Source organism: Enoplosus armatus, chromosome 3 (assembly GCF_043641665.1).
Source record: "Enoplosus armatus isolate fEnoArm2 chromosome 3, fEnoArm2.hap1, whole genome shotgun sequence".
NCBI lineage: Eukaryota > Metazoa > Chordata > Actinopteri > Centrarchiformes > Enoplosidae > Enoplosus > Enoplosus armatus.
Genome location: NC_092182.1, coordinates 22052314 through 22074525, shown reverse-complemented (window position 1 = coordinate 22074525; position 22212 = coordinate 22052314). Strand labels below are relative to the sequence as shown.

The 22212-nt window shown below is 41.5% G+C and overlaps 3 protein-coding genes across 3 annotated transcripts; 1 reads left to right on the top strand and 2 right to left on the bottom strand.

Moving 5' to 3' along the window:
* Positions 1 to 741: 741 nt before the first annotated feature.
* On the bottom strand, positions 742 to 11893 carry phtf1 (putative homeodomain transcription factor 1). The gene is made up of 17 exons (XM_070902324.1): positions 11732 to 11893; positions 11372 to 11494; positions 10345 to 10401; positions 10179 to 10248; positions 9864 to 10022; positions 8829 to 9009; positions 8455 to 8575; positions 7446 to 7643; positions 6982 to 7227; positions 6623 to 6751; positions 5827 to 6096; positions 4447 to 4578; positions 4233 to 4319; positions 3833 to 3988; positions 3565 to 3660; positions 2659 to 2784; positions 742 to 1482 (listed from the first exon to the last, which is right to left on the bottom strand). The coding sequence occupies exons 2-17, from the start codon at positions 11408 to 11410 to the stop codon at positions 1462 to 1464; spliced, it is 2088 nt and encodes a 695-aa protein (XP_070758425.1). The 5' UTR covers positions 11411 to 11494; positions 11732 to 11893; the 3' UTR covers positions 742 to 1461.
* A 1311-nt stretch (positions 11894 to 13204) lies between these two features.
* LOC139283300 (olfactory receptor class A-like protein 1) lies at positions 13205 to 14155 on the bottom strand. Its single transcript, XM_070903297.1, has one exon. The coding sequence runs from the start codon at positions 14144 to 14146 to the stop codon at positions 13205 to 13207; it is 942 nt and encodes a 313-aa protein (XP_070759398.1). The 5' UTR covers positions 14147 to 14155.
* A 4032-nt stretch (positions 14156 to 18187) lies between these two features.
* On the top strand, positions 18188 to 19147 carry ora2 (olfactory receptor class A related 2). Its single transcript, XM_070903249.1, has one exon. The coding sequence runs from the start codon at positions 18188 to 18190 to the stop codon at positions 19145 to 19147; it is 960 nt and encodes a 319-aa protein (XP_070759350.1).
* The last annotated feature ends 3065 nt before the right edge of the window (positions 19148 to 22212 follow it).

The following is a 22212-nucleotide window of genomic DNA, read 5'->3' as shown; positions in this document are numbered from 1 at the left end:
TTTTGCTTTAATGCATCTCTGATAAAACAGAATGTTGCACAAAAGACATGTGGCTTTTTAAGTTTCCCTGGCAACAGCGACTGCACGACCACAACCAGAAGTGCAAAGGATGAGGAGGAAAGGCGCTGCCACATCATCTGTTCCAGGGGAAAAAAAAAAAAAACACGGCTTGGCTAAACGCACTACATTCACAAAGCCGCATACGAGCAACGGCTTCCTCTCTAACCGGGGTGACAGAGTTCATGCGACACGAAATCTGCCAAGAACATTTAAAACATAATCCGCGTTTCTAACAGCTTCATATTCGTTTGGTTTTTTTTACCCGATCGGTAGGAAAATGATGAGTCCTGCCGGCCAGAATCTCCTCCGCGGACGCGGTTACGGACCCTCCGCTAAGGGACCTCACGACCTGCCGGACCGGGAGTTTGCGTCCGCCGCTGCGGCCGGAGGAGCCCGTCTGCTCGGCCTGTCCTTGGTGCTGAGGTGCCTCCTCGGCCGGCTGGTGTCCTTCCAAGCTGGAGGTGTGCCTCTACGTCATATTTTTTCCCCTACCGTAAAGTTAATAATAGATACGTCAACGCACAGCCCAGTATTACTGATTCAAAAGCCCTGAGAGCAAAACACAGGGGCTCTGCAGAGGATGAGGAGCAGCCAGCGTGTAAAACTGATGCCAACATCCGTGGATGAAAAGCATTTATTCCTATTACACCTCTATCAAACACGTTCACAACCAAACCCGGTTTGCATAGTAATTTTATTCAACAATGGTCCTCAATACAAAAGACAGACAGTGGTCAAAGAGTCCGGACCAGCACAAGTTTAAGCGCTAAAACACAACCCCAAATAAATAAAGCCCACTTACAATCACAAGGTTTCCTCCTTGAATAGTACAAAAAGGTTGAAATTAAAGTCCTATGAAAATTCATTTAATACAGCTGGTCGCCCATTTTGATGTACTGGCTTTAGAAAGCACATACTTTGCTTGTTTTACAGTTAGTTGTACTGATGAGAAACATCAGTGAATGAGACTAAAACTACATTAAATCTGTATTTAACTCATTTACATATCACTTTGTGTCCACACATCTGTACAAGACACATTTGGAAAGTCTGGATGCCACAGAAGCCTTTAATAAACCTCAGGCCTGAACTCACCGCTATATTTAACCACATACTGAGGAACATTCCAGGGTCAAAGGTTAGGCACTGGGTTAGTAGCGTGGCTGTTGGAAAGTGTTGCCACACCAGCTGAGCGGCCAGTTATGGTGTGTGAGCGATTGTCAGAGCATCTCAGGCTTGAGAATGACTGATGAAACTCAAGAGACAGGAGTGTCAGGCGGAAGGCACAGACAATCACTAAACTGTCAGTAGGTTTGCACTTTGTTTTGTAGATGAGAGGCAGCAGACAGGGGGAGTTTCTGGTCTCCAGTGTCCGACTGTTAGTGGTTTGCCATTTTCACATTAAGGCTTGATCTTCCACAACTGGAAATTAAGCAGAGATAAAAAAGATTACCGTCATTTCGCAGACATCTTACAGATCAACACAAATGCATAATCACAGGTCGGAGTGCATCTGCAGTGGTGCAAAAATTAGCATTTTGGAAAGTACACTTATTCACTTTCTTGCATATTTTTTTGTCTGTGCAATAAATATGGAGCGAGAACCAGGAGACGATTGGCTCAGCTTAGCATAAAGACTCTTCATAGTTCAAGGTTACGCCTACCCGCATCTCTAAAGACCACTGTTTCACATGATGCATCTCTTTAGTTTAATCCATACACAAACAGAAATGTAAGAACTGTATGTAAAAGTTGTGGTTAATTAGTGAGCATTGGAGGTGCTGGTAGGTGTATTTTTGAACTTTGGGAGGCAGCCAGGCTAGCTGTTTCCCCCTGCTTTCAGTCTTCGTGCTTCAGGCTGACATCCTCCTTGCACAGACAAGACATGATATATGTGGTATGCAGTGGATCTTTTAATCTAACCCTCTGCAAGAAAGCAAATAACGTATCTCTCAAAATGTCAAACTATTCCTTCAATATATATTTAAGTATTTCCTGCCTTTAGTGAGGGCACTTTGATGCTTTTCAGCGACAGTACCTGCACTGCCTGCAATCCACTTGAAAGGACTTTTTAGATCATCTTCTTCATCAGTCATCTTGATTTTTTTGAATGATGTCAACATATTTGCCAGATGGCCATAACCAAAGATATTTCTAAGATATTCCTTTAGGCTTCTAACAACCCCAACACCTAGAGTGTAAAATGCAACTATAAATGGAAATTTTCATGATTTGCATTTAAAGGCCACAAAATACATAAAGTTTGGGTATTCAAAAGAGAGAGATTTAAAAAAAAAAAAAAAAAAAAAAAAAAAAAAAAAAAGGTCCAAACTAAAGCAGCTAAAGCCAAGATAACCTACGTTTTAGCCCTTAGTCAAGTACCAAAATCACTGGATCCTACTGACCCAAACCAAACTCAAACTTTAGAAAGCTCCCTCCAGAGCCACAGAAGGGATTATTCAACGGTTTTCACAGGCCAAATAGTGCTTTATGTGACGAGTAAAGTGGACTTGATGTGTTCTGTTCTGTTCTGTCTTCTTGCACCATTATCACAGAAACCAAGGATCTGTGATTTTAACATTTAGCAGATAGACTCACTCTGATGTTGAAGCCGAACAGGTCGCTGACCACAGCGGACACAGCAGACAGGATGACCACTCTGGTGATGTTGTAGATCAGAGGGTTCACAGTCAGACCCAGCAGTCTGAATGGAGTATCCAGCTCCTGGGGGACGTAAGAGGGAACACAATGTTATTTGAACTTGACAACATGGGTACCCATACCTCGAGGCAGGGAAAGGGTCAAAGCCAAATCCATTATTGATTGATTAAATTGAATCTTAAACATTAGATGGTGCCAGGAGAGACATGGAATGAGGGATGCAACAAAGGTTCCCAGCCACTGGGATCATTGCAGTTCACGGTTGTTGTTTAAACCCCTCAGCCACTGACTGATATCAGATATCAGTGGTAGTAACAGCTATTTGCTACATGGCCAACAGGGTGAGGCATCACTTTAAAACTGTAAATTAAAAGCTATTCTGTGTTCTAACGTTTTGGCAGTGTTTTAGATTTGTAAGAGCTGTATGCTATTTTTAGTTTTTGCTTGTTTTCTTAAGAAATACATTTACAGCATTAAAAGGAAAGTTCTGACTGTTTTGTTCTTTATAGAAAAACGAATCGGTCATCAAATAACTCTTACCTAAGTCAGAGTACGTTTGTTAACCTAAATGTGCTTGTTAAATGCTGTATGCAGTCAGGTATAAATAGTGGCCTGAGACACAGTATCAGTGAATTGATTGTAAAAACTCTAAAAAATACTGCCTTTACCATACTTTGACAAGATTAAAATACTTCAAATACAAGTATTTACAATATTTCACACTTGGAAAACAATTACGAGTGAAAAGTTTTGGCTCTGCTGGAGGAATACTGGTTGATCCAAAGCAAAATAACTGCAAAATTCATATATAGGGGTAAAACAAAGAAGCTGAATTTTACTTACCTTCATCAGTTTTGTAGCTAGTTTCAAAACGTTGTTCACTATGTTGAGTTCTTCTTTCTTATTGGGCTTTTTCTCCATCTTGAGATACAAATTGATCTGCAACCAAGAACAGTTTTACATACTGTAAGCTGTAATACAAAGACAGTTGTTTGTTCAAACCTGCATTAAATGATGCAAACTATGAGTCAGCTGATGGTGTTGCCCACAGTGCTGAGCCCACCGAGAAATAACCTGCAACTTCATGTGTTTTGCAGATGCGGGTTGTTACCTGCTCAGTGAGCAGCACAGAGGAGTTGCTGTATTTGCAGTTGGTCTCTGAGCCCAGCGTGGCCAGCCGCAACAGAAAGAGGATGAGGGAGGAGGCCCACACCATCAGCTCCCAGTTTGTCAGAGACTCTAGGAATGTCTTGTGGCTGTGCAGAAGCTGAGGAAAGGCAAAAGCAACAGCATTTATACTCTTTGTTGTTTTGAAAATTAAGATTTCTCTGTATCCAGCAGAGCTTATAAAACATTTTCTAGATCAACCTTCATGATTATGTTCACTCAGGTAATATAATTAGCTGGTTGCATGTTTTGTGGCTGTCTTCCTGTCATTTCATCTCTCTGCAAGACTCACACTATTTGAACAACGTTATTAATTCAGATTTGTTCCAGCGGATGTGACTGACCTGGGCACAAATGATGAATGAAATGGACAGCGCTAAAAGGAAGATAGTGGAGACAATGACGTCAACGGAGCGCTGCGGCCCTCTTCGCTGCAACGAACAAGCAAGTCAATGACGCACCATTACAAACAAAGACGAGTCCCTGACAACCCTCCAGAGGCAAAACAATGCACACTGATAAAAGAACATTGGAGCATTAAAGCAGTATAATACAAACCCTGAGAAAAGAGCGTAGTGACAACCACATCTTTATGTTCTGGACTTTCTTCAGCCTGAAATGAGGGATCTCAGATTTCTTGGCCTTGCGAGCTGAAGTGAGGTGGCTGAAGTACTTGGCAAATAAGAGTCTCTGTTGGGGGAAACATGGACATACACTATCAGAGACGCAAAGCACTTCACAGAATTTAGAAGTCCTACAATCAGCTGTCATAATACAAACTTTTTTGCCTGGTTTTCACTCCTTGAGTTTACTTTTAGCAGTCATTACATGTTTAGCCGTGTCATGCTGTATATTGTTTTAAGTTTTTTGCCAGTATATCTACAGACAGGGCAATATCTGTACATGAAAGAGTAGAGTGTCAGTGTTCTGGAGATATAAAAACTAAGGGGACTGGACGTTCTTAGTAATGTAAATAACATATCGGTAGTGTAAACCAAAAAAACCCCCAATACTAATGGACTCCTATTTCTTACTTTTATTTAGGGTAATAATGTTCTGAGTTTTGGAACAACTGCTTTGGGGGATACAAGTAGGATGCTATTGCCATGGACTTAGCTGTAGCCTACACAGTGAGCTCTTTCTTTAGCCTATATTTCTTTACATTTTGTTTATTTGGACTATGAAAAGTCTCTCCAGATTAGGTATTAGCTGTTCCTGTTTGCACTGTAACCATGAGTACAGATAGCTATCACAGGATTACCTCCGATAGGTATAAATCAAGCTGAATCTTGCTCCAAGCTAGCAATTTATTGGACTTAAGACACTTTCAGAGGTCCTTGATATGACTATAGACCCCTGCCCTATTATAGCTCTCTTAGTACCCTCTGATGTCTACTCTTTGAACACGTTCCAGCGTGACTTCTTGGCTTTCTGTACGCTGCATGCTCGTCGTCTGATCCTGCTGAACGGGAAAGACGCAATTCCTCCATCTCATAGGCAGTGGATCAGGAATATTTTATATTACATGAAGTTAGAAAAAAACTAAGCACACACCGTGAGGTTCTGCGACCTGTTGTGAGGTACACAGAAGAGGAGGTAGGTACACTTGAACTATTTTAGTTTGCTGCATTCAGTCCTTCCTTGCTGTACTTTTATTTTATTATTTGTTTATTGTGTATGTTTACCACTTAAAAAAAAGCAATAAACGAAGCTTAAAATGAAAAATCATGTCTGTGTATTCAGATTGGACTGAGTTATGACTTTAAGATAAAGGAATGTCTGAATCTTTCAGGTTCTGTCTTAACGTACAACAGTATAATAACAAGAAAGTAAAAATTGCTGTTACTACTTTACTACGCATGCCAGTAGACAGCGGTAAGACGTAACTGGAAATAAAGAGCAAGAGAATGATTCAAACAATACAAAGTGACCTCTCACCTGTTTGTACGTTCTCTCAGCCACGCACATCATGAAGAAGAACAGTCCTATGAGGCAGACTCTTTGCACCGTTGTGATCAAGAAAAAGGCGTAGGCCTGGGCATCAGACGGCCCCACCGCCATTTCCACCAGCTGCGACGGAGACAGGGAGCCGAGACTCGACATGTCCAGACGCTGAGCCAAGCGGAAGGCAAAGGGAAGCAGCGCCAAGGTGGCGGTCATCAGCCCACCGAGCACAAGGTAACCCATCCCCTGCTCCACCAACTTCACCTGTGAACAGGAAACACAAGAGAGAGAGAGAGAGAGAGAGAGAGAGAGAGAGAGAGAGAGAGAGAGAGAGAGAGAGAGAGAGAGAGAGAGAGAGAGAGAGAGAGAGAGAGAGAGAGAGAGAGAGAGGAGACATCTTGTTATGCTGATAAATGCTACAGCCACTCAGTCAGACAACATCATTGTGTTAAATGAACACAGTCTGTGTATGCCTTTGTTAATGTCTACAAGTGATTCTGTAGATCTATTTGGCATCTTGGTGATCATGTAAAATGTTTATTCTAATGTTCTACTTCTACTCTAGTGCTCTACTTAGAATTACAATATTTCCTGCCACATTTAAAAGCAGTATTGCAGAGCTACAGACTGTGTGGTAGACAGTATGTGTAAATACTTGACTTTAAGGCACACAGTCCAATTGTTTGGCTTTAAACATCTGTATGATGCTGCTCAAGCGGTTTAGGGTTTGTAACTCAGAGCAATCTTTTACCCACAGATTTAATTCCAACATAAAGAGGATAATGTGTACCCGTGTGAGGATGATCCCACTGATCTCCAATACTGACATGTCTGCTTTCTTACACTCGCCCTGCTCCCATATTATGGCACTGACACGGTCCTTGGATGGGTGGCACGACTGCAGCCAAGACAGCTGGCCCTGAAATGACAGACAATAAATAACATACAGTGTACTGGTGGTTTCCAATGTGTAGACATAGTACACATGTACAGTACATACACAGTCTACATGAAGTCCAGCATGGGATTTTGACTAAATGGGACAGCTTTTCAATCATTTTATCCATAAAATATTACAACATTTAATGTAGCAACAAGATAAGACAAATCCAGTCGAAGAAGAGCATTTCAAATGTTTGGCGCTCTTACTCCGGGGATTCCCTGCTGAAGGCTCTCATCATCACTGCTCAGGGTGGTGGTTTGTGGGAGCGCCATGCCAGCGTTGTACCTCCCGTTCCCCTCACTGTCACTGCTCCCCGTGGAAGCGGAATCAGGCCCCTGGAGAAGCTCCTCCCACATTGTGTCATCAGTGTCGGAGGCAGCTCGAGAGCCCCCGCTCGGCCTGAGACGCTCCACCTCTCGAGGCTTCACCTTGATGGAAGCCCCACTCCCTTCCTGTTTTCAGTATACAAAGTTGTACTCAATCCCAAATGCTTGTTCTAAATTAGAAACACACAATTTATGTAAAGTACATGTCTTACTCCTAATTTCTGCACTTTTGAACTCAAAATTATAATCTCTACAACAATTGAACGCTTGTTGTATATTAAAAAAATACATCTTGCCTGTCTAACTCCAGTTTCATTAACACACAGTGTGACAATAAGGTTTACCTGAGGTCTTAATGTGGGTTTGGAGTTAGACTTTAGACTTCTTTTCCTAACAGAAGACACTGGTGCAGATGTCGGCCAAGTCGTAGCAGGGTGTCTCTCTTGATGAGGTACTGGACGAATTACTTCCACTGGTTTTACCCCCTCCTCTTCCTCACTGGAGAGCTCGTCGGACGCCCCAAATCCTGACTTTCTTTTGTTCTGAGAGAGAATATCAAGACATCTTAAAAGTGTATTCCAAAACATGCATGAATTTGACAAATGCCAAATACTATGGTGTGATATAAAGAAGCCTTCACACATTTGTATTTTAGCCTACTCACGTGTGATAAATAACCATTTTAAATGGCATAGTTTATGAAAATAATTACATAATATTTAATAATTTAATAATAATTACATGTTACATATTGAACCTTAAAATGTCTTTTCCAAAAGGTGACTGTCATTTTATGTTGTCCAGTAATGAAAACAAAATATACAAAATATACATGCCACACACTATGCCAGTAGAGCTAGACTGAGTTACACTGCATGTACATTTTGTTCAAACCCGCAGTGAGAGTGCAATTAAAGACCTCAAGGCTAGAGCAGCTTTGAATACAATCCTGTACAACAGGAAATTAACAAAACAACCATCTGACAATCTAATGAGCTCCAATACAAAAGCCCAAGAGTAAATACACCATTAACAAAGGTTCTAATATTTATAATAAGCTCTAGGTACAGTCGAGGAGGGTGTTCATCTTTATAGATGATTGCTTAATACAGTACAGTATTGGTGCCATTTGTCTGCTGAATTGGTAATAATTCAGGTATGACTTAGTTGATGTGATCATTATTTAAACAAATGGTGTTTAAGGCCCTTTAATTCTAACTACTTGTCCAATACAGCCAACCTATATTTATTGTTTTTTGATTCAGAAATTACTTTACACTGCTAACATAAGTGAGTTCCTTCTGTGCCTCACACCACAGTGCTGAGATTGACTAGTGAGATGATGGACTGTACCCTCCCCTCTTCCTTCCTGTATGGCCGCTGGCTTTCTTCAAACTGCCAGGGCCCCTGCTGCTCTGTGTCCCCGCTGTCATTCTTTTCTTCCGATTTTTTCAGCCCTCTGCCCTTCCTCGGCCTGAAGGAGACAATAATAACAGTCAAAGACAACATATTGTTGATGCACAGCAGGCATTACAAAATGAGCAGAAAACCCAGGAGTGAAGGAATTATTGAGAGTATCAGAGTGGCTTCAGATTAACTCTAGGTTGATTTAGGTTGACTTTGGGTCTATTTGTGTACATAATATGGGAGTTTATGCATGGTCCAGGAGGTGAGAGTGTGCTGGTAAAGACAAATGAGTGTGCAGTGCCTAACAATGAGAAAACCACCTCCTTCTGCGAGCAGGGCTGGTGGTGCAGCTGGCAGCTGGACTGCCCGAGGGCCACCGGCTGGACTCGGTCGACACAATCTGGCAGTGCACGGTACCCAGCAGCAGCATCAGACACATGGGCCCAAACACCTCGCTGGCACTCGCCCCGGGGACCTCCAAGCACAGCACCACTGCTGCCACTGAGGGGAGCAAAACATTTGGCAACAGCAAACAAAACGGTCTCTTAGGGGAGCCATTAAAACAGAATTCATGCTTACTAATGAGGTCTTTCTGTGTGGCTCAGGTGTGATGGGTTACACGTTGCACGTAGCTGAATGTAAAATGTGACAAACAGAGATACTGAACTGAGTAATTGTAACGGCGACTTGAAAACACCCCCAACATGTACTGGTTTTATTTCCTTTAATGAATATGCGTGTGTCATTGTGTTTCCATGGCTTAACAAAGTCAAAAGAGAACATTCAAAAACCCTTTAGCACCCGTCTGGAGGGTTTTTACTGCAGCAGCAGTAATGTTTTACATGAAGAACGACACACACTCAAAATGCCACTGGTGCAATAAAGTCTTTTAAACAGGAGCCTCGGTTTATAAAGTGTGCAGATTCTCTTTCTGCTTTGCGAGTTAGTTTTACAACCTTGACTCAATGTGCATGTCGTGTTCGTTAACTGATAATAGCTTGGCTCCATATATTCTCCTCCTCTGTGGATCTTAAAGGCACATGAATGACGGTATTATAGAAGAGGCTCATGAAGGGATTACTTCTCTTCCAAACCCCTTCGTCTCCAAGTGACATTTTAATGACATCCTCAGTAAAAGACAAGAATAAGCAGAACTGAAATCTTTCACGAATATGAATAATATCAAGACAAACACTACACAAGTCTATTTACAATGTGTAGTCTGTTACTTCTTCTGTTACCCTGGTTCTTGTCATTATGTAAATGATGAAATATATTTTCCAATTTTGGGCAATTTTCTGAGAAACTCACAGCCCCAGTATGAATAGAAGTTAGATTAGAAATGGTGAGCTAACCTTGCATGAAGTACAGCACGAGGATACATGAGGAGATGGACTTGGAGGTCACCTGGATCCACCACTGGAAGAAGAACGGGAACAGCAGCACTCTGACCAGACCCTTTCGCGTCAGAGCCGTCCAGGGACTCTGCGGTTTGGCTTTGCTGAATGTTGATCCTGAAGGGAGGAATGAGAAAGTCAGCAGAACGCAGGCAGGAAGTACATAGGCTGGTAAAATGTATTTGTTAGTGTGTAGCTGTGTAAAGGTGGTAAATGTGTATTTTATCAAACAAACTAACAACAGGTGGAGAACTACTCTTCATTGAGCCTCACCTCTTACTAAGTCGACATCGATGAGGTCTGATTTGATGTGACCCGTCTTCTTTGGTTTGCTGTCCAAACCCTAGATGAACGGCGAGTTGTACTTTCGATTCAGTGATAATGTACAACATAAATACACAAACATTTATGTCTTTACAGAGATTTGTAGGTGTCTTACATTAAGATCCGCCTGCTCCAGAGATTTCTCCCAGACTTGTTGATCATAGGCCCCGATCTGTAGCAACAACATCATTTTCCTTTTATTTATTATATATCTACTAAGGACTTACAGCCCTTAGTCAAATTGAGTTTGTCCATATTTATCGTACCAAGCTTTTGCCCAATTAAAATGGAAGAAATCCTGTTTCTGTAGAGAGTGAGGGAACAGAGAGGCAGCGCTGTACTCTTAGCACTTACAGACAGCAAAAAGAGCCTCATACATTTCATATATAATGATGAATATGAAAATAGACCCACATAAACTATTGTCAATAAGGTAAAAGATGGGACTTAGTAGTATAATGGTCCTAGTTCAGCAGCAGAAAACACTTTCTTTGGCACTCCACTGCTTTTCAGACATGTCAACACATGACTTAAACAGCCTGGCAACAGATCTTACTGGCACTTTATGCAAATCAGATGAAATGCAGCTGGGCTGATAAAATAAACTGAAAAATGATAGTGAATCACAGTTTTGCGCCCCTGACAGTCTTTGTAAATACCCCCCTACTTGTCTCCATGTAGCCTTTGTTGTAAACACTCAAATGCAAACCCAGGTAAACAGGAAAACCATTGAAAAAGGGTACATGTTTTGACTAAAAAGAGTTTTTAGCTGATCAACGAGCATTGTGTCACATAAACAAATAAAATCATTAAATCTCAGTCTTGAACTGGTGCACGCTGGGTTTTCTCTGACACCATATGAATTTATAGATATAAAACTTGGCGTTTAAAATACAATTTAAAATAAAAACATGCCCTCTGTCAGTATCATTTGTTAATTTAAATATAAATCTAATACATCTCTTTCTGTAAATGAATCCCACGCATCTTTTGGAATACAAGTCCTACATCAATCCCCCACATTTCACACAAATACATTCATAACATGAATATTTTGTTATCTCTGTGCCAATATCACAAACTACAGGATTCAGAAATGTCTTGCCTAACTCTTCCATAACTTAACTTTAAATATTTATTACCTTCTCTTGATACCAGGCTATTCTGGCCATTCTGGTCATCAGATGCTGGAACCAGTGAAGTCAGGGCATTTCACAAACATCTCACGACAGAGAGAGGACTGGGCAGAAATCCAGACTTGTTCACTAAACGAAAAAAAGGGCACACACACACACACACACACACACATATTTAATCGGCCATAAAAGTAACAAACAACAAAATGAACTAAACATAAAGTTAATGTTAGCTGGACACTCGCTGTAGTTTAACGTAGTTATGAAGCAATCATCTGTTAACGTTAAACTAACGCTAAATCGTCAGAACCACGCAAACGTTAGCTAACAATAGCTACCCGTTAGCAAGATGCGAGAGTAACTTACCTGAAAGAAAAACTGCGGGTCGATTTGACACCAACTGGAAGACACCTTTGGTAATCATCACAAACTGCTCAGTAAATACTTTGTCATCAGTTCCAGGGGCGTTGCAGCGTCCAGTTGTCAAATTGAGCTAACTACTAGCTACGCGCTTTACGTCAATTGCCACAGTGACTTGTAAAGGTTGCATTTATAAATGAATTCCTTCATACGCATACGTCTAGTTATCGATTTATTTTGGGTGTTCTGTACTTCGCTAACTTCTCTCCTGTTTAACATTTGAGTCAGTCTTCCGCTTCCCTTTTCCGGGGTTTGTTGTGCCTGTAAGGTCACATTTCCTCCCTAAACTAGGTCTGTCAGGAGGAGTTTTGCGCTCGCTCAGGCTGCGTTCGGTATCCTTTCCCGTAGATTAGATTGACAGACAATAAACCGCTGCCATCGCCTTGAACCTTGAATCAACAATTTGTGCTCTAACGTTACATTTCAACATAAACATTTGACTAATGAAACTTGTCGCACACTAGTAGAAGGAAAGTGATTCCTAAGAGGCTAAAATGGGGGCAAAAAAATCTCTAATACACATATTCCTGAAATTATTCCTAACATTTCAGCCAATCAGAGCCCAAGAGAGAGAGAGAGAGAGAGAGAGAGAGAGAGAGAGAGAGAGTAGTTTAAACATAGTGATAATGATTAGGGCTGCAGCTAACAATTATTTTCATTATTCAGGACCGTAGCCGGGATTTTAGAAATACTGCAACCTCAACTGCCTTATAAAAATGTTTGACTAACCACCAAAAAAAAGTTGTATTCTTCCAAATTGTCAATATAAGTTTAATTTCTAAAATATATATCTGGCTAGCTCTCGACACAATTGCCTGAATGCTGTTTCATCTATTATTCTTAATTATTTTAATGTATGTTTCTGACTTTAAACAGTCCAATGTAAAATTTAAATTTAAATTTAAATGTACAATATAAACTCCTTCTCAGGACAATAAACCCTCCAAATTCCCTGAAACTTGCTTTTGTACGACCAACAGTCCAAAACCCAAAGATAATCAGTTCGACAATCACAGACGACCAAAAACAAAAAGCAGCAAATCATCGCAATAGAGAAGCTGGAAAGAGAGGATGTTTGGCATATTTGCTTAAAAACGATTAACAACTCTCAAAATGGATGCAAATTAATTTCCTGATTGACTAATTATTTCAGCTCTAATGATGACGATGCAAATTATGTGTTTTTTTTGTTTTTTTACTGACATACAAAATGACCACAAACCCCATGGCAGGTACACACACCTGTATATTTATGATTTTGATGAAAGTGTACATATAAGAGAAAACCCTGCTACACCATTACAAGACACTTTCTTCCTTTCTGTATTACTTTCTAAAGGGTCCTTTGTTTAGCTGTTCAAAATGATAAGCTCTGCTGTGTTGCAGGTCAGTTGACTGCCTGTCAAGATAGAGAAAGAGTCATTTGTCACTCGACTCCTGATTTTCAGCTGACAGTTGGTCTTGCTCAGCTGCACACACGATCTTTGCCTTGACCTTCTTGTTGGAGGAAATGATAAAGTAGGGGCTGAGCGAGGCGTAGCAGGAGGAGAAGAACACCCTCATATCAGCCACCACTGGTGACACCTTCGCCACCGTCAGCATGTAGATCCAGATCACGTTATCAATCCCAAAGAAGACCACGTACAGAACCACCAAGGTGACCACTGTTTTGGCAGCCCTGGTCTCTGCCCCACCGCCCTGAGAGCGACGGATCCCTCTCACCTGGCGGCTGTGGCGGTGGAGAAGCAGCAGGATGTAGCCACTTGAGCCCACCATCAGGGCGACAAAGGCAAAATCCCTCCCAGAGACAGCCACCCCATTAATCACATAGGACAGGTTGTCTCTGAAGTCCACATGACAGAAGCCCAGGTTGAGGGTAAAGGCAGGGACGGTGCCATTACGTGGACCCATAGAGAAGAAAGGGGCTGCGATGCATATGGCCATGTTGAGGAGCCACAGTCCTGCAAAGGTGGGGAGGACCAGGGAGGGAAGTGCAGGCTTCAACCTGGACAAACGGGGCCCAGCGGGGGCAATAGTCACTGCCTGAAACACACTGAGCATGCAGGTGATGCAGACCGACAAAGCCCGGCCGATGCGGTAGGCGTAGATCACCACCTTACAGCCGGGATCATTCAGCAGGTCCCTAAGCCCAAACACAGTCATAGTCTGGGGGACGCAGCGGGTCAGTAGCAGCATCAGGTTTGCAAAGACCAGGTGGCACAGGATCATGTCCACCGGAAGGAGCTTGGGTTCAGCATAAATGATATGGGCGTATGCCAGTAGCACCACGGTGTTCCCCAAGATGCCCATACCTGTTTGCAAGAGGAAGGAGACCCCTTTGATGGTCACACACAGATCCATGACACCAAGGCCTGCACTGGCCATGAATGGCAAAGAAGACAGAGAATCAAATCTGTTATAAATACACTGCACACAAGAAACATCCTCCAAGTTTGGTTACATCAAGTGTGATAGAAACCTAATACAACCAGACAGCCTGAATATAGTCATGTAACTGTTGGATTTCTTTCAGTGAAAATGATGCTCACCTGAAGCTGCAGATTAAAAGCAAAGCCTGTTGTGCATTAACTGTTTAATAGCCTGCAATTACCATTTATAGTCTTCAAGGCCCTGCGAGATCATTGGCTAACATTGCACTGTTCAGCCCACAGTTTGGCAAATTAAAGCAACAAACTAAATCTGACTCAGATGGTCTCAGAGGGCTGAAAGGGAATATAGTACCATTGAGGGAAACACACAATTTTTCAAGCCTGTCTTAAAACAATAGTCAGGTGCCCATATAAACGTTGAAAACTGTTTTTTATAGCTGCAATCATTCCTGCTGTTCATACTGGCTGTGAGGAGATCCCTTCCTACCATTCAACCAATGGAAGAGACAGGGGATCCATTCAAAATCCACAGCCCTTGTTCTGTACAAAAATGTATTCCGAAGTTCATTCGAAGTTCACACGAGGCTTCAGCATTCAGAGTTAGACAAATCAAATCAGTATCTTCAAAAGGTACCTCATAGTTTCTTTGCTGTGCTGCAGCAGTAACACAAAGATGGAATTTGGTCCTAAAAAGACAATGTTTGGAAGATCTCCAAGATTTGTCTAACCTGCTGAAGCATCATATTAATTTCAGAACAAGGACTGTGATTATTTTGTCCCCATCACTTCTATTGGAAACATGTTAGGGAGGGATTGTTTAGTGGCCAGTATGGGATGATTGGGAGGATTATAGCAAGCAAAACTTTCAATGCATATATGGGAATAGGAGTATTGTTTAAAGACAGACTTGAAAAAAATGTGAATCTATCCTTTAAGTTTTAATATGACATCCTAATCACCTTCACAATAAATGAACACATAACTAGACGAGATTAGCGCAGCTGGAAATTAAGTACATTTTCTGGTGTGGAATCAGATACAGTAGCAGAAGTGTGATACTTCAATCAAATGTGGCATGAGTCTGCAAATCACCCTCTTTATTTAACATGAATGACGGTGCTCCAGGCTGCACATCGACACAGCTCTCCAGATTAGTGTCAGGCTTTAATCTCGGGAAATTGTTCACCATCATATCAAGTAGCTGAGCTGCCTGAGGTCATATGAATAACGTGTGAATTCTTAACTTGAGTGGTATTCTCCTGTACTTAAATCCCACATGTCAGTTTTCAGTTTCTATAGACGGAAAGACTGCACGTCAATCTGAAATATTATAATGCTATTTCCCTGTGGAGTTAAAAAATAGAGTTAAACAACCCCTGAAGAGACAACAGTGCTCGGTTATTGTTGATGCAAAAGCAGCCTGATGATGCCTTGAATGAGCCATCAAGAGGCTTTTACATGCACAGCTGGTGCTTTAGTTTTTGTGCCTTCATGTCCTGGGAACATGTTAAAAGAAAACAGAGGAGCAAGACAATTAGCCATATAACAATGCATGTTTGTACTAATTGGGGGCATAGGGACAACCAGCCATTATTCATTTACGTTCTTAACTCTCAGCGCTGACATGTGCTTGAACAGAAGTTTGCAATTTGTACCCAGATTTCCCAGCACTATCTAGATAAACTGTAAATGTCAAATGTGTCTACCATTGAAAGCGCTCTAACCTCTTGCTCAGCTCTACTGCTTTCTCTTTTGCAAAACTCAAACTGGGTCTGTGTGACTATGTTTTTTGAGAAGCTTGTTTCCTCCTGGGAATGGGCTTTGGAATAAAGCATCACATGACATGTTATTTCCCTGTGTGTTTTTTAACATGTTTACATGTTCAGAGAGCTAATTAAAATGGCAAGTTCAAGCCTGTCCTTCTCAGGGGATTGCATCATGTACAGTACGCTGCATTGAAAGTTTAAAAATCCAGGCTTTTTCCCCCTGACATGAGATTTGATTTTTTTGTTTATGATGATGTAAATAGTTTTTTTCCATTGCACTAATTCAATTTTAATTTTACATGAACTCATTCTGTATCAATATAGATGAAGTTCACATCTATATAGTATAATACAGTAGTATAATGTCAAAAACTAACTTGGAAACTTGGAATCAAATAATTTGTCTGTACATGCAATAATACCAGTTAATGGTTTTGCACGTGTAATAAAAGACTCCGCACAACATGAGCTTAAACATTTTCATACTGTTGATATCACAGTTTCAGATACTTCAGTGTTCAGAAATGCATTCTCTTGCATCATTGTGTGCTGTATTACCTTTATTCAGGTCAAGTTTTTAAGTTAGTTGTTTACACACAACTTAAGTTACTTCAGAGATATGTCACTTTTTAACCTTTTGCACCTTTAAATATGCTGGTGAGAGCAACAGCTTGTGTTGGTGGGAATATTCAGCACACCCCTCACTGTGCCAGTTAATCTGTCCCACAGCAAAAATGTGGTTTAAGAGGCTTTTGGCTTAGCAGTCTCTCTGAGACTCTTTATTTGCATTTAAGGGGAGGGGAGCACAATTGACCTCTCATGACCTTAGATTTTATTTTCGTCTGTATGTAAGTAACATTAGCAAAATGCACTTAAAAGTAAAAGTACACTAAAGTACACAGTAAAGGTTTACACTATTACTTTTTATATTATTAAATTGGATTATTGTTACTGGTGTGACACAAATCATCATAATCTATAAAAGTATCATATATTTTGTATGTAAAAAACGTTAATTTGTAAAGTAACTAGTGAGAGTTAAAAAATAAAGTTCAATATTTCCACTTGAAAGTATAAAATAGCATAAAATGGAAACCCTCAAGTCAAGTTCAAGTACCTTGAATTTGCACAGTGAGTAAATGTACTACAACTGTATTAAGTATTAAACCAACTCAAAGCTATCATCACCTGAAAACCTCTCATATGGTGTTCAACAAATACATTTAATATGGTTATTGTAACCTATGTAACGAATCTCATTAATGGTCTCATTGTAGTATTTTCCCTTTAAATTTCAGTGGAGGACAAGCCTTATCATGTACTTATGAATAATGGGCTTAATGACCATTACCAAGTCCCTGCTGTGTGACATGTTGCAGTTAAATCACGCAGCCCACCCTCACTGGTTTGTCCTTACAACATCCTCGCAGTTTAGGTTTAATTCCATTTTTAGAACTTTTATTGCTTTGGATGAATTACACAATCATAAATTGGATGCTATGTCGCGCACTACAAATGAAACTGTGGGTGATCTATCACGTAGACTGAGTGGAACGTCCTCTGGCTTTCACTTTGTTTCACCTTTCTCCACTGGAGGACACTGTGGTGTCGGTGTTTGACTAACCAACACAAGAAAGGTCTCTTTAATAGGTAGCGGCTTTTAAAAATTGATTGCAGAAATGAAAAATACAAAAGTAATGTGAAGGGTCTTATAAAGAAATCTAAATATAGGATCAGTCATTAGAAAAAGTATTCAATAGTCTCCACAGAGTATAAAGGTGACAATGAGAGAGTTTTAATCTTTTTTGAGTATAAACATCAGCCTAATAGATATTATCCCCTCATTAACACCATTTTCTCTGTCCACTGGTTCAATCACAGCTTTCTGTGTGTTATCCTGTCTGAAACCCAGTGAGGGGACAGAAGCAGTCATCTGAAGTGATCTCAAGTAATTGGAGGCGGAGGGAAGAGAAGTCAATAGACCATGAAAAACAGATCCATCTGTTACCTTTTTGCAAGTATAAGAACACAAACAACCCGACTACTTCAAGAGGGAGGGATCAGGGACAGGGTCCACTTCAGACCTCGTTAGCTTTGACTGTTCTCAGGTAGGGGTGTAAACTTCTGCAGTGATTTTTCTGATATCATTTTGAATGCTAGGTATTACATTCAGAGAGACATTACAAACAAGATCTGGTTTATTTCATTGGTAAAGTTGCCTTGCACGATTTTCTATTCCTGCAAGAATGCCATCAGAGGAGTTTGTCCGTGGGATGCTCTATCTGTCCCTGACTGTTGTGGGAGTCCCGGGTAACAGTGCCGTCATCCTGGCATTCCTGCTCTTGCTGTACCAGGAGAACCGTCTCCTCCCAGCTGATGCCATAGTCCTGCACCTGGCATGCGTCAACCTGCTAGTGGTGGCTGTTCGTTGTCTGCTGGAGACCCTTGCCTCCTTCCACCTGGCCAGCATCTTTGGAGACTTAGGCTGTAAAGCTGTGATCTTCATCTACAGAACATCCCGTTCCCTCTCAATCTGGCTCACCTTCGTCCTGAGTGCCTACCAGTGCCTGAGCATTGCCCCTCCGGGATCACGCTGGGCCTCCGCCCGCACCTTTGTAGCCCTCTATTTGGGGTTTGTGTTCCTGTTCCTCTGGCTGCTCAACACCTGCATGAGCTCGGCAGCCATACTCTTCTCCTTCGGCACCCAGAATGACTCAAGCCTAATAAACCACGGCATCAATGTACAATTCTGCTATGTTCACTTTCCTTCAAAGTTGTCAAAAGAGGCAAACGGGGCAGCCCAGGTGGGCAGAGATGTGGTGCCCATGGCCCTCATGACTCTGGCTAGTCTGATCATCCTGGTCTTCCTTTACAAGCACAGCCGGCAGGTGAAGGGGCTCCGCAGCAGCAGCAGCGGTGGAAGTGGTGGGGCCGAGCAAAGAGCTGCCAAAGCCGTGGTCGCCCTTGTGACCTTATATGTGGTCCTCTATGGGGTAGATAATGGACTTTGGGTGTACACTCTCACTGTGAGGAAGACCATGAGATCCTCACTGATCTCTGACTTGCGTATATTCTTTTCCTCGCTCTATGCAGCACTAAGCCCCGTGGTCATAATTGCATCTAACAGAAAGGTGAATAGCAGACTGAGGTGTGCAGTGCAGGAGAAGCCTGTTCAGGAGAAAGCCACGAGTCTGTCAACTATGTGAGACCTGCTGGGATGGTTGATTACTCACAGAGCAGCAGGGGAAGCCAAGATGATGAGGACTGAATTTTTCAAAAGTCTGGGTCATGCATGGGTCAGTCTGGGTAAATAATGTTTATGATAGGAATTGCAGGAGAGACTCTTCTTTTCTCTGTAGTGGTTTGAGTGGTTGTGAATTCAAAACAATGATGCTTTTTTCTAATATTTATTAAAATATCTTGACTTTTCAGATATGTTGTGAAATAACTGATGAGGGTTTAACACCTGTAGCTGTGGATGAGATGGTGTAGCTGTGGGCAGGGGAAACCTATTGTCTCACTGTCTATAATTAAGGAAGAAAACTGTCATAACAACCCTATTACTCAATACAGGTCTGTATGAATCTCTGCTGATCTGGCACTATGTTGCTTTGTTTGTTTATTCGTTAGCTTCTCTCCATCTTAATTGGATGGAAGAATTACAGCTGGGTGACTCAGAGCTCAATGTAGCTGTCAAATGACTTCCAGCTGCCCATTTAGCTATAATTAAGGCTTGAATAGAATCTGGGAAATGTCCCGTGCTAATGAGGCAGGTTAATTGTCCTGCTGAGAATTGGTTAAAAACCTGATGGGACTATATTCTAAACTATAAAAGAAAAAAGATGAAAAAGATGTTCACTACTCAATACTGAATTACTCAATACAATGGCGACTATGTATGTCTGAGTTCTGTGGGTGCAGTTATAAGAGACTTTAGGCACACAAAGCTTCGGCTTGGCACAAGCCCTGAAGAGTTTGCTGTGGATGTGGCAATGTGGGAATTTAGGAGTCATTATGTAATTGCCATGTCTTGGAGAAGCAAGGGCAGAAAGACAGGGTGAGGACATAACAACCTCTGTGAGTGACAGTCCAAAAGACATAAAGTGGGGCTGCCAGCACTCTGTGATCCTGCAATAACTCTAAAGTGCAATCAGTGCAGCGCTATCCAGTCTGTCGCAATGCAGGTAAAGAGGAGGAGGAGGAGGAGAAGTTGTCTTTCTGTGCTTGTGCAGAACTGTTGCATTCAATAGGTTGACATCAAAGGATATTAAAGGCCACACGATAAGGTTGATCTTTTGTCAAAGAGCAATATTCACTTTTATTGTAAAAGTTGCAACCATTAAAACCCTCTATAATGTGATCTTTTAGAAAGCCCTCTTCAGATGACAAATTCCACGTGTCTTACCCTTCACACCACTGAAATCTGATTGGCACTTTACACAGACTCCGGTGGAATGAAGGATAGGATACATGGATGGTTTCATTAGAGCAGCGAGCATGCTGGCGCCTCCGGTGAGGAATCACTGGGAATGAAATAGTTGACACGGCTGATTCCCTTCATCACTTTCAATGATGTCATTCTTTCTTTTTCTGTTGGGGAAGGCAGTTTAGTTAAAAGGAACAAATACATGAAGAACAGGTTCCATTTGTGTGTATGGCCATGTTTCTTTCTGTGTGTGTGTGTGTGTGTGTGTGTGTGTGTGTGTGTGTGTGTGTGTGTGTGTGTGTGTGTGTGTGTGTGTGTGTGTGTGTGTGAGAGAGTGAGTGAAGGGTGTGCCAGGCAGGCCTCTCCCTGCACAAGACAGGACCTGTTTTCACAGTTTTCCATCCTTCTGGAGTCTTTTGAGCCCGATGAATGAAGGGTGCTGTTAAACATGTAGAGACCAAATCCACACAAATGTAACCCTCTATTACCGCCTCACTCTCAAATCACCAATCACCTTCAGCGCTCACATTTCTCCTCCGAGGCTTCAGCAGCTTAAAACAGAACTTGCAATAGCTGATAAATGTACATTGTCATCATCTGTTCAACCTCCAACTTCAAGTCACCTGCTCGACAAGGCAAGATGTAACAACATATAACAGTGCCTCCTGTTTACCAAAGAAATAAACCTACAAATGCTTTTTTTTGTCTGTTGTTAGACAAGGTATGCAACACAAACCTGCACAAAAGCCACACCTAAAAAAAGCTGTCAACTTGTCCAGAGTGGTCGGTTAAATGAAGTCGTGAATGAAGGGTTGCAGTAAATCCGGCCAGCCGATCCACCCCTGCTGTGCCCGATGTCAGTCTGTTTACCTGCACCAGGTGCAAGCATTTTTGTCCCCCGTCTCCACCAATGGCGATGCGGCAACAGGGTTAAACCCCGCCCCCTTCTCTGCCTTGTCCGCACCCTAATCTGGCCCTCTTTTACTCAGGAACTGAATGTTAAACCCAACCCTCTCCTCCCCCGCAGAAAACATCAGAACCTGAATCACTACAATCACTGTGTGCAACATGCAGAAATGTGCGCTGGTTATACTGATGCAGGGCAAATTGGCAACTAATATGGTAATACGTGTAAAAACAGTGTCAACAAGCTTGATTCAACAACACATCAACTTCCAAAAATCAATTCTAAATAATTCAATTCTGAATAATTAAATATTGATACATGAAAACATTTTGAAAGGATCACCAACCTGTTTTCCTGTTTTTAGTTATTAATCCCATAAAAAATTTCTCTCTGGTGTTTTTTTCCAGTTAAGAAGAGTTCTAGCAGCCTATAGCAACTGGAAACTTTGGGGCTTATTACTGTGGTGAAAATGTATTGGTAATAAACACATCCTGCAGTACTTTCAAAACCCAAATTTTATGGAAATGACAGACGTAATAAGCCCTTTTTATGTCTGCTGATACCGTCTTTGCCTTTCCTTCAAAGGCATTTTTCTTCAGGCGTGTTGTTTAGAGGATTTATTCCCTGTTTGAGTGAAGCTACTGATGGAGAATGCCATAGAAAAACTGTACTTTTAGGTAAATCAAGTAATTTTTTAAGTGCAGGACTGATTTTAAAAAAAGCACATCGTAGAAGTGGTTTTAATTCAGTTCAGTGTCTATTTGCCAATCCTCTGGACTCAAGTAAAGAAGATATTTAAATAATGTGAAAGCAACGGGCTCTAAAGCCTACCTCAGAATACCTGCCAGGAGGTGACACAAGTTTAATGTGATTTTTATCTTATTTTTTCCACTCTTAAGTTACAGAGTTGTATGTGTGTGACCCATTTCCTTGCATTC

What these genes read in the sequence shown, in the direction of transcription:
- phtf1 (XM_070902324.1), bottom strand. Translation starts at nt 11,410, where the DNA reads ATGACCAGAATGGCCAGAATAGCCTGGTATCAAGAGAAG. An exon ending in AGCCCTGCTCGCAGAAGGAG is followed by an intron (nt 8,576 to 8,828) that starts GTGGTTTTCTCA and finishes TGTCTCCTTCAG; the next exon opens with GCCGAGGAAGGGCAGAGGGC. An exon ending in GTGGGATCATCCTCACACGG is followed by an intron (nt 6,097 to 6,622) that starts GTACACATTATC and finishes TCCTGTTCACAG; the next exon opens with GTGAAGTTGGTGGAGCAGGG.
- LOC139283300 (XM_070903297.1), bottom strand. Translation starts at nt 14,146, where the DNA reads ATGGATCTGTGTGTGACCATCAAAGGGGTCTCCTTCCTCTTGCAAACA.
- ora2 (XM_070903249.1), top strand. Translation starts at nt 18,188, where the DNA reads ATGCCATCAGAGGAGTTTGTCCGTGGGATGCTCTATCTGTCCCTGACT.